Here is a 13,226-nt window from a genome sequence, read left to right as displayed (position 1 = left end):
TGTTTTAACCACTTACGGATTTCAGCACAGATTTGTGATTAGTTTTTAATATGAAATAAGACGAAGTTTGTAATATCTTGGTTGCCTCTCTCATGTTCTAACATTGCAGGACATTAATACGAATGGAGCCCACTTTGAAGTTTTAGAAGTGGCTATCAAAACTTTGTTTATCTGAACATAGTGCAAAAAATCGCACCTTCCTATCGCTTTTTCCATTTCCAAGTTATTTGCCATCAAAGATCATTTTGGGAAACCCTGTGTGTTTATGTATACATATTTCCCCTCCTCCTCCCCATCTCACCCTCTCTCTCCTTCTCCCTCTATCTCTCCCTCCCCATTTCCTCTCTCCCTCCCCTCCCCCCTCTCTCTCCCCTTTTCCCCTGCCAGTTAACATCTTGTCCAGAGTTCACTTATTCCTAGATGATTGTATCGTATACAGAGAAATAAAAAGTTTTGAAGCTGCTACTCTTCTTCAGAATGACCTCGAAGATATTACTCTTCTTCAGAATGACCTCAGTAGAATAAACGATTGGACAATGGCCAACAAAATGAAAATAAATTCTCTAAAGAACAAAGTCATCAGCTTTACAAGAAGAAATAAAATAATCGTATTGTATACATTAGGGGGTGAAACCATGCTTTGCCTCAGTCACTTCCGACTCAATGCTCTGTGACGTCATAGCGAGCTTCTCTCATTCTCTGTAGCAATCTAGGTAGAGTCTCGGAGCAGACCGCAATGCCATAGCCTATCGAAGCAGTGGTGTATGGCAAACCAGTTTAACTTAGCGTTTACAGTACTGTACCTAATAATAATATATTAATTCTCGGGAACGAGATAAGTACACACTACTATACTTAAATAATTGGTATCTTTCTGATATATTTAATATACTCTAAGTTCATGTGGACATATTTTTAGACTAAACTATAGTCGTGGGTGGCTTGGCATTTTATTAAAAACCCTTTGTGTAAACCCAAGCTAAATGCAGTTATTTAGTAGGTAGGCATATTTTACTTATGTAGAAAGTCACCTGATATAACCTAGTTATCAGAACTACATGTCTTTAAATAATTTTATAAGGTTGAAGATATAAATGAAAATGCAAGTAATTGCACCAACACTGAAATTTCTGCAAAGTCTTCCAAAATAACTATTTCTGTTGGAAGTGAAGTTGATTTATCAGCTCACAATCCTAGGAAAGAAAGATTGAGGAAATTAAAATAACTTAAAAAACGGCATGTAGGCCTACAAAGTGAAGTATCCTCATTGTCATCTGTAGGAGAAAACAGCCATGATTCTCAGCTTGTGGATGGAAATAGCGACCAATTAAAAATTTATGTGATATGTTTTTAACTATCGTAAAGATGAAGCACATATTGTGAAAATTCAAGTGGATTTACGGGATCGTAGCAAGAAAGGAATGTGATATCCAAAGGAACTGAAAACTGTGGCTCTAATGATGTTTTTAAGTCCTAATGTTTATAAGTTTATGAGTACTACAATTGTCTAAACGTGCTTAAGACAAATGTCAGAAAAATAGCAGTACTCTCCTGCCCCAAATGAATTTATATTTTCTGGTGTAAAGTTGAAAGTGAGTAATTTAAGTGAGATAGAGAAATATTGTCTTAATTTCAGATGACATGTCATTTTTTTACTTCATATCGAATGATGAAATAGTAGGATTAGGTAATACAGGTACTGTACAATGAAATGTGTAATCTATGTTTGGCATGAACTGGTAGGTCTACAATGTAGATTCTGCATATTTGTAGTTGCTTCATAAATGAATGGGAATTTTAAAAAATGAGACAAAAGGCATTACCCGTTTAAGTATGGCATTCCTTGCATACCGTATATAATATGATAATATCTAAATATAATTAGTATCATTATTATGCTATTATCTTTACTACTGCTACCACCACTACTACTGTATTTTTCTATTATGTATAATAAGCCTAATTCTATACCTAATACTTTTTCATTTTTGTATTTCTTTGTATTACTAATACAGTATGTATAGAAGGCCTGGTTTCAACATGACTGCCAGCACGGCTTCATAATAATCAAAGGAACCGATATCTGCTTTACTTTCTGTGTACTTTATTATGCTCTGCATTACACTATTAGATGTGTAGATTTAACCAGAGCTAGTAGCTCTGACAATCCACGATCCACTGCAGCTCTGACAATTTCTCCAGGCCTCTTCTCCAAGAGGAAAAATGTGCTCTGACATTACAACTCGACCAGTTTTACCTGCAGACTTACTAAAGGCTTTAGCAATAACCAAAAATATATTTAAAAGTAAGCTTAAGGTCTTTATTAATAGACAGTAGTATATTATGCACCGTGGTGGGAATATAATGGTGTAGCAGACGGTTGACTCAAACTCGTTTTCTACTGCGCATGTCGTCACTTGGGAAGCAGCAGCGGCACGCTAATTCGCACCGCAGTGCTCGAGGAACAAAACAAACAGCTGTTGTGTGTACGTGCACGGTGTTAATTCGTTGTTTATATATATTATATTGAATGTTATTCTTGTATCAGTAATGCTATTAATGTGACACATGCTATTAGTATGCCTGGATGTGCAGTATCTGGTTGTTTGAGTTACAATCGAAAAACAAAAGGAACTGACGGTAAAATATTATAGGTTTCCGAAGAATGAAGACTTGGCAAGACAATGGTTGCATGCTTGTAGAAGGGAGGATGAAGTCAATTTACAGCACGATGAGTTTTCTCGCATGTTACTAAATTTTATTTGCTTCGCAACTCATTTGCAAAATATATTTTCATGTTAAACTTATTGTTTGACTTATTCCATAGATTGCTTTGAGGGAAAAGAAAGGGGGTAAAAATCTTAAGACTTAATGTTGTTTCAGCTCGAATATGTTCACTTCATTTTGAGGAGTCAAGTTACGAAGTACCTTTAAAGCAGAAACTTCTAAATTATGAACCAAAAAGCAGTCGTAATCTGAAAGTAGACGCTGTACCCACAAAAGCTCTGGCGCAGTCTTGGTTGAAACGAAAATCAACAGATAATCTGAGATTGGACAGATGTGAAAAACGGAGAAGGAGAAAAGAAATTCATGACATCATTGCCAATAGTTCATGTAGGCCTACTCTTCAGGCCACTTCCAAAACCAATTCAGACGAACATGTATCAGAGGATAGTGCATTAGACCTAAATAACGAAACGTGAGTAATTACACCATTATAATAACTATCAACTAGTATGTTCCTGTGTATCATATTGTTATTGTTAAAATTTTTCACATATGAGTCGCTCCGCAGAAGGGAATAATTTTCTCATAGTTCTTCAAAACTTTCTAAGCTAAAAGGACTTAATTACATGTCTCATAAAATGTTAAAGCTGTGTTATCTTTTAACAACTTCCAGACAGAAAAGGCTTCAGTAAATGGAAGGATTCAATTGTCTCGAATGTCAATAGAGGAGCAAAAAAGGAGTCAATTTCTCGCTTAACCCTAGCATTATCACGGTTGGGAAAAAATTGCCCACCCTTTTTATTTTCTAAATTTTTTTCAATTAATGAAATCTGACAGCTTTCATCGTTACTCTATTTGTCTCTAACATGATAAAGTATGCACACATGTGTTCTGTTTCAGATTTCAAATATAGCAGACTAATAATTTGAAGTATTTGTTAGTGGACAGATTTTACCCACCCTTGGTATTTCATATGACCTACACTTTTAAACATTTTCTAGTTTGAATTCTGTGATTTTTGTCCATTGTTGTAACTGTTTGTAATGCCGTTAAAGTCGTTTACTGTTTCAATTCTCCACTTTACCATTTACTTGCAGTGTAGAAACTTGAGTTGGTAAATTTGTTCTTTCTTTATTGGTGTTTATTCAAATCTAGTTGTATTCAGGGATACAGAACATAGACATGAGTTGTTTTGTGGATAATAGCAGCCTTAATGTTTTGGGTGAAAGTGATATTATAGTGCTATTGGAAATTGATTTACCGGCGGAGTTGAAGAAAGAAAGTGGTAGTGAGGAAGATAATACAGAAGTGGTTAGTGAGGGTGAATCAAGGTCTATTTCAAGTACTAGCTGCTAACAAGAAAGCCGTTCACATTACGAAAATTAATGTCAGATGTGGAAATTGTGGACTTCATTTGTGTAAAAAAATATTCAGATATTAAAATTGTGTGCAGGAGCATTTTACTAAAAGAAATATGCAGAATCACTGGAATGAAAAACTGATGTGTTTTTTTAAGTAATGTAAAAATGTTGACGATGAAAATTTTTTAACGTATTTGAGGATCTCGGAATCAAAACGCGTTAAGTCCACATTTTATCGAAAATGCGTTTTTTTTTTTTTTTTTTCGAATTTGCCTTCTTTTAGGGACACATCATCATGCTACACTTGACATTTGTTGCAATTCACATTTTCAGCCTCTTTAAAGCCAGCCTGAAATCGAAGGTCTGATTCAGAATGTATTCTGTCCATCACCCTGAATGGATCAAACCGAGTTGAGTCCATGAACCTAAGATATCTTCTAACGAAAGCAGTACACCAGAATGAACGTAATTAATTCGACACCTGCCTTTAACAAATGTTCATTATTGACTCTTTTCTAAAGTTTGCTTGTTGCTGCTTTAAGTTCATGCAGTAAGATTTAAAAGGACGGGCTTATTGCCTGGAATCTCTATTTAAATCTCCACGCGCAGACAGTGAATTGGTGGTGTGCGGTAAGTGGCATTTAAAGGCAGGTGGAGGTCGTTTGCAATAAACATGGGTCTTTTACTACAAATTGTGATATTATACTCATAATTTGGTAACAGTTTGAACAGTATGTTAAGTTTCGAAAGACTCCAGTGCAAAACATTTCTTGTGAGATTTACAAACTTTGCAGGTTCTCACTGGCTTCTTTTTCTGTGGGTGGTAGGTATATGACGGGGGGGGGGGATAAGCCCAACAGTTTGCTTGTAATATTGTCGTCGTAACCCTCTATAAAATGCCTGCTTCCAGGTCAAGTTGAAGATTTGTATAGATCCTTTCCTTCCTGGGTTTGCTTCCCTTCACGGTCTTACATGCAATTACGTAGACATTGAAAAGCTGAAAAGTACCATAAACATTATATTGAAGAAACATTTCTGTAGTTTTTTTTACGTATTTTCCCATAATGGAGAAGGGATATAAGACTTCATTCTGAAGCTGACCTGACAGTCAACCCACAGCATAACGTTATTGTACTCTATTACGCCCCTCAGTTTCACCACTGTTTATTCCCCTTCATTGTTACCCTTTTTTCCTTTATGTTCACCATGTGAATGTTGTGCTTCGTAGACAGACCTTTTCTGTCATGTCACTATACTGCCAATAACTCTTACAAGACCTCGATTCTGATTCCCTTTCTTAAACTTTGTTCATTCTACTTGGAATGCAGGACAGAACTTCAATGCACTTTTATTCAAACAGTTAGAATTCTGGAAAACCTTTCGCTTATATTTAGACGAAAATAACTCCTCTTCTTCACGAAAGATCGTTTTACAACATACAGCAACCCTCTAAATAGACAGCTTGAAAAAACTGCATTTGACAGCTTGAATGAAAACTGTCAATAAAAGTCGCAGGGTCACAAAGACGTCATGTCTAGACGGCTATGCTTTGGGAGCGCATCACGTTCCTGACAAGATGTTAGTAGGGAAGGGATTAGTTAATACAGCTTCTTGGTATTCATATCAATTAACCTACCCCACTTCCAAAACCTTACGGAGCTGAGCTGAGCTGAGCTAAGCTAAGCTAGCAAGCTGCGAGAGAGTCTGCAATGCTTCCCGCGTGACGTCATCACGTAGTAGGAGAACGGGCGAGACTGCGCACTGCTTCACCATTATATTCCCACCACGATTATGCACCTATTTAAAGGGTGTAATTGATGTTTTGTTATTTGAAGTGTTGTATCAGTGAAATGTGTTGTGTTAGTGAAGTGTCTTTGTATCAGTGAAGTTTTATACAGTAGTTTATAGTGGTAGAGCAAAGTATTTGAACAGTGAAATGTTTTTGAAGTGTCAGTGAAATCAGGATAGTATCAATGTCGTAGTACCAGTGCAGTGAGTGAATTGACAGCAAAATGAGTGTAGTGCTGAAAGGTACTTGTGCATGTATGAACATATCATACCCATGATACGTTCATACATGCACAAGTACCTTTCACTGATACTATTGTGATTTCCCACGAGTGTGGGTTTTAGTTCGAACTTAGGGTTAAGATACTGATTAGATTTACTTTAAATGTTATTTTAAGTGATGATGCTTCATTTAATTAGGATGCTGCTTGTTAATTTTATTATACTATTATTATTATTTATTATTATTATTAGTATTATTATTATTATTATTATTATTGTATTTATTATTGTTTATTATTAATTGTCATTGAGTGTAATTAGTTACCACTGCCACCGGGCATTTACCCATTTGCAGTGTGAATAAATACGTACATACGTGTGATCCATCCAGCCATGTTAAGGGACAAACTTCCTTCCTTATCACTAGATGGCAGAAAGCCCTTAAGTCAAAGCATCAGTTAAGTTCGTTCAGTTTCTGAAGAAAAGAAAGATATGGTTGGATTTTATGACTGTTCATGAAAGATTTAACAGTATTCGCAGAACCCCTGTTGGGAAACACTGTCCTAAGTATTTAAACTGTTTCACTGCTTTAGTTATTCCTTGAGGTAGAATAATATCTCTTCTGCTACCTTCCACAAGAGACACTCAAGTTTTATTCATATTTACTCGAAGATTTCATATTTCGAAGGCTTCCAGCAGCTTTCTCGTCATATACTTAGCAAGAATGGTGATTTAGTTCTAATAAATGTAATGATTTTTCTCTGTAACTTTTTTCATTATGTAGAATAAATTGACAAATAAAATGTAATATGTATCAAGATAAACGATTTACAGTGCATGAGACATAAGATTGTGATTGACACTGCGTGGGCGAACATGTGGAACTCAGCATCACCTTGCCCAATTACAGTTCATGATCTACGGGTGATGTAAGGGAACAAGCACTCAGTGTTGTCACAGTTTGTATCAGATGGTGTGCCTACATTCTTACCCAATTTCGAGTGCTGTGAATTGTGCTCTGTTTTGTTGACTATTGAGTGATGTAATAATGTACATCAGTTGAATTACCTCAATCCGAAGACAGTGAAAACAGTGATAGTCATAAAAGAAGATGTAGGTGTTGAGCAATTTATTAGAGATCAATGGTGAATAAGAGGAGGTGTGAGGACACATCAGTCACAACCTAATTTCTCATGCATTATAATAGGAGAAATTATTTCTACTTTTCATTGTGATTTTGGTCTACATTTTTACCTATTTCATGCAGAGAACTGTTTAAGTAGTGTATGATTCCCCTTCCTTAATGGATTAACAATCACTATTATGCTTGAGTGAATTTTCACAGAAGCCATCGTGAATCTTTTGATATTTATATCACTTTTAAATACTGATTTTCGTAATATAGAACAATATTATAAATTACCTACTTGAACCATATGAATTATAAATTAAATATCAAATATCACACTTCCTGGAATTATGAATTATAAAGAATGTTGTCTTTGTGCAATACGGAAATAAAAACGAAAGTTAACTAATTTGGTTGCATAGAAAATGATTTCATTTCTTTCTTTCTTTCTTTCTTAATTTGAAAAACATGTGACAAAAATACTTATATTTTATATAGAAGTATTACCGAAAGGAATGCTACATGTTTCTTACTCAGAGATTGTCACCACTGCTATGCAGTATATTTGTAGGAATTGCATAGCTCAAGAATGACACTATACTATTGCATTTATGTGACGTGCTGTATATGGTACTTTTTATAAACTTAATTTAGAGATTACTGGAATGTATTAGTATTACCGAAAAAATCGGAGATAATCTTTTCACACACAGATTTATTATCTATACTGCAATCTAGCCACAGCAGAATTCTGTATCCTAATAATATGTATGTTTCAGGAGAAACCAACAACATCGCACTGACTTCAGCCATCCTGGAGATTCAGATTATGATGATAAAGACCTTCCTGAATGCTCATATGGAGTAACATGCTATCGCAAAAACAAACAGCACAGGCTTGATTTCAAGCATACTACAAAACCACGGAAAGCAAAACAACAGACCAGTAAGTTATGTTATTACTAGAGCTGGGATAGTTATGTAATAACTTTTTTTCTATTAGATTAAAATGTATGCATATTGTAATATGTGCACTAAACAGTGATTCCCCAGGCAGAAAATGTAATTTTTATAGTTTTTTTTATTTATTATGGGATTGTTTCATAATTGCATAATATTTTGAGATATCGTTACAATTGAAGACCTCCCTGGAAAAAAAGGACCAGATTCTTAAAATATCTGTTGTAGGTGGAAAAAGTAATTTTAAAGCATTTCCTTATAATCATACGGCCTTACTAATAAAAACTCTATATACAGACGTTTAACTCTCTTATACTTATACAATGAGTAGCTCGTTTATAAGTTGTGTGTAAATTCCTTACTAATAATCACTACATACGTCATGTATAACAGTATAACTGTTGCAGAGCTACGTCATAGTTTCGTCATTACTTCATTACGAAAGGTAATAGAATATCTGAGATTCCCTATTGCATCCGGTAGAGCACTCTAGTGTGCCGTCTTAAGAATCGATATTACAACTGGCTCTGATCGATTACCACACTATATTTTTTTCAAAGAGTACAAGCTACAGCAATAATATTCTACTTATTCTGTGCTCTTTGGTGTGTTCTTCTGTGGTTACAAGGCATCCATCATCATAAAATGACAGTCGATACGAACAGCTGTTAGAGGGGCAGCCATTTTTTCCCTATATACAACGCTTAAACAAGGGGTTTCGTATATATAAGTACTGCAAAGCAATTCCCATTGTATAGTTACAGATTGTTTATACATCCATCGCTTATGCATGGTTTATTAGTAACGTTTTCTGTCTCAATGCTGCCTAAGTCACGTACAAAAACTATACACGGTTTATTAGTAAGACCGATAAAGTTTTACGTTCTATGACTGAATAAACATGAATCCTTGTTTAGTCAAATGGTTGTGATAGTAAATATAGGCCTAATGAAATATGCCCCTGAAACTATTATCATTTCTCCTGAAACAGGAATTATAATTTTGTTTCTTACATTCTTATTCCGGGGAGGTCTTCAATTATACATATTTTGCGATTTTCACAGAAATTTTTTTAAATATAATTATATTAATGGATATGCTACTGGAGCTAAATGACAGCTGTAAATGACAGTATGGGATGAAGATAAATGCAAACTAGATGGTCATAGGAAGAAAAATAAGAAGGTAAATTTGCGAATTCTAAATGAGGCAGTAGAGCAAGTGAACAGCTTAAAATATTTGGAGTGTACTGTAAGCAGTAACATGAGCTGCAGCCAGGAAGTCGAAAGGAGGATAGCAATGGCAAAGGAAGCTTTTAATAGAAAAAGCATCTCCTGCAGATCTCTGGAAAAAGAACTAAGGAAGAGACTAGTGAAATGCTTTGTGTGGAGTTGGCATTATATGGGGCAGAAAAATGGACATTATGACAAAGTGAAGAGAAACAAATATAGAAGCATTTGAAATGTGGATATGGAGAAGAATGGAGTGTGTGAAGTGGACAGACAGAATAAGAAATGAAGTTGTGTTGGAAAGAGTGGGTGAGGAAAGAATGATGCTGAAACTGATCATAAAGAGAAAAAGGAATCTGGCTGAGAAGAAACTGTCTACTGAAGGATGCTGCACTGGAAGGAATGGTGAACGGGAGAAGAGTTCGAGTCAGAAGAAGATATCCGATGATAGATGACATTAAGATATGTGGATCATGTGTGGAGGCTAGAGGAAAGTAGAAAATAGGAAATATTGGAGAATGCTGGGTTTGTAGTGAAAGACCTGGCCATGGGCAGAACACTTATATATGTATGTATTGTTTTCCTCTCCCCCCTCCCCCGTGTTGCTGCACTGAATTTCAACATCAATATTAATATTGATAGTTCTGATTCACTTGATTCTCGAATCGTAACTGCTGTTGTTTGATATCTTAGGCTCATATGCACAGTCGTTATCTTCTAGAAATCTTCTGAAAAGGAAACCTTTTCCTTGAGGTTTTCCTTATGTAGTGCTTCGGAAATATTCATAATGTTATTCACTTGCTGCAGAAAATTGTATGAGGCTTCATATTCCCTTACAAAAAGGTCATGTGTAGCCAATAGAAATCATCATCAACAAAAACAAACAAATATGGAGGCTTCACACCCTTGATGTGAGTATAATGATGTGTCAGTATGCTTGTTCAAAATGCAACTGTGTTACATTATATTAAGTGATAGGTAGTGTTGCCAACTGTTTTTGAAGAAAATACAGGAGACTAAGCAACCTACAATATTTCACATAGAACATTGACAAATTATATAATTCAATTAGCTGTATAATTAGGCAGTTGGACTTAAATTATGAGTATTTTTAGACATTTTGTCTCGCATAATAGTTTCAAACAAATTGTAAAAATTCCTTACATGAGTATCAACTACTCATGTAATCAGTTGACTGTGATTTGCAATTCTGATTTGATTAGATGTGTTGTGCTCCTGTTTCCAACATCCATTCATAAGAAAAAGCACTCTGTGTGAGAAAATGAAACATATAATTTCATTATAATATGTCTATATAGAACACCATCTGGAAACTACGAAAATTTTATTCATTTATTGGAAAAGACACTGGAATACTTACAGAAACTGAAACGTGAATGTATTATTTGTGGAGATATCAATATCGATTATCTAACAGAAAGCAATAGGAAATATTCATTGCTAGCATCTTTCAATTTAATTTACACAGTAAACTTTCCGACCAGAATACAAGGGGATTCAGCTACTGCAGCAGAAACATATTTATCGGAAAAGAAAGAACAGGTATATCTCAAACAACCCCAATAATTAATGGTCTTTTGGGTCATGATGCTCAAAGCCTAAATATAAATATTAACACATCACCAAAAAAACCAGCTAAAGTGAGATTCAGAAATATAAATGGGGAATCATTAAATAATTTTGAAATAAATCTTAAAAATGAAACATGGGAATCAGTATATAGTCAAAATGATATAAACAGTAAATTCAACGAGTTTCATAAAACATTTCTAAATATTTTTGAATCCAGTTTTCCTGTAAAGTATAAAAATGAAACGGTATGCAACAATAGATGGATTACACAAGGTATTAAATTCTCATGCAAAACGAAGAGATTATTATAGCCTACAAACAGAGCAGAAATAATAATGATACAAACTTAAAATAAGACTAAAATTTATTCAAAAATATTACACAAAGTAATCCAAAAAGCTAAAGAATTACACTATAATACAACAATACAAAACTCTGACGATAAAATCAAAACAGCTTGGAACATAAGTAAAAAGTAAAGTAACAAATTACACCCTTATATCTAACAATACAAAAATGTCAGACCCAAATGAAATTGCAAATATATTTAACAAATATTTTCCTGCAATAACTGATAATCTCAACATCCCCCAAGATAATGTTACTAACAGTTTAAACTCTTTAACACTATATTTTCCGACAAAATTCCAAAATATTCAAATATTTCCAACAAACAAACAAGAAATAATTGCGATTATAAAAAATCTAAAGTCAAAAAACTCCTCAGGGTATGATGAAATAACAAGCAAAATATTAAAAGCGAATTCATATATTATAGCTGGCACACTAAGTTATTTATGTAACTATTCAATGTTCAATGGTATATTCCCCGAGAGGTTAAAATATTCAGTGGTTATTCCTATCTTCAAAAAGGGAGAAACAATATCTCCAGAAAATTAGACCCATCACTTCTACGAGTCTTCTCCAAAATCTTTGGAAAAGTATTGTATAAAATATTATATCATCACCTAGAAAGATACAACATTTTAGTCCCAGAACAGTTGGATTTAGAAAAAATAAAAGCACAGAAAATGCAACATTTAGTTTGTGACAAAATTCTGGAGACAATTAATAAAAAATTACAAGTTGGAGGAATTTTCTGTGATTTATTCAAAGCATTTGACTGTATAAAACATAAAATTCTGCTAGACAAATTAGATTATTATGGAATTAAAGGTATTACACACCACTGGTTTCACTTATATCTCATAGATAGGAAACAGAGAGTCGAAATCAATACAACCATAAAATCTACCTGGAGAGGAGGAACTATTAATAATGGAATTCCTCAAGGATCAATATTAGGATTAGGTCCCCTACTTTTTCTAGTGTTCATAAATGATCTTGCCCCCCTTCCCCAATAAAAGATGTAGGTCATCCCATATTATTTGCAGACGACAGGAGTATAGTAATTACAGCCAGTAACTCCGACACATTCCAAAATTCAACAGAGGAAATTCTCTTCAAAATACGTGACTTGTTCTTAATCAATAAATTAGTACACTCAGGAACAAAAAAAACCGGACACTTCTATATTTGCTTGTATTTTGTTGCCAATTATTTCAAAATGAAACAAAACCCATTTAAACAAAATAATGTTTCATTTAGCACCTTATACGATAACATTTGAAAAAAAAAATCTCTGATGAGAAAATTTACAAAAAATTACAACGGGCATATAACTATGGCATCGTTTGGTCTGTTTTTTTTTTTTTTTTTTCATTTTATGGTGCCTTAAACATTAAAAATTCTTTTTAGTAACGGGTATTACCCCCTCTGGCTTGAATAACTGCATCCATATGTCTTGGCATGCTTTCAATTTGGTTAGCAATGTCTTCTTGAGGAATAAGTTCCCATTCTTCGCCAAGTGCTCGCCTCAACTCTTGTAACGATTCTGGTCTCGGTCATCTATTCTTAACACGCCGTCCCAGCATGTCTCACACGTGTTCAATTGGGTTCATGTCTGGACTCCTTGCTGGCCATGGAAGAACATGGATTCCCACTTCTTGGAGATAATCTCCGACCGCGTGGGCAATATGCGGCCGTGCAATATCATGCATTAAAACAAAATTATCGCCTACAGATTGGCCCAAATGGCACAACATGATCAGCCAAACATTCATTTATATACCTATCAGCTGTTAGTCTTCCATTTTCAACAAAAACTAACTCTGTACGAGCATCCGTACACACTCCTGCCCAAACCGTCACTCCACC

General features: G+C 34.5%; 1 protein-coding gene across 3 annotated transcripts in view; it reads left to right on the top strand.

The window, feature by feature from the left end:
• LOC138700152 (WD repeat-containing protein 20-like) overlaps positions 1 to 13,226 on the top strand; it is a 276,921-nt gene that overhangs the window by 241,422 nt on the left and 22,273 nt on the right. For all 3 annotated transcript variants that reach the window (XM_069826535.1, XM_069826534.1, XM_069826536.1), the window contains exon 6: positions 8,007 to 8,173. In XM_069826535.1, coding sequence (XP_069682636.1) covers positions 8,007 to 8,173 — 167 coding nt within the window. The remainder of the gene's footprint in view (positions 1 to 8,006; positions 8,174 to 13,226) is intronic.

This window comes from Periplaneta americana, chromosome 5, assembly GCF_040183065.1.
Source record: "Periplaneta americana isolate PAMFEO1 chromosome 5, P.americana_PAMFEO1_priV1, whole genome shotgun sequence".
NCBI lineage: Eukaryota > Metazoa > Arthropoda > Insecta > Blattodea > Blattidae > Periplaneta > Periplaneta americana.
Note: the sequence above shows the minus strand (reverse complement) of the source record. Positions and strands in the feature narration are given on the sequence as shown.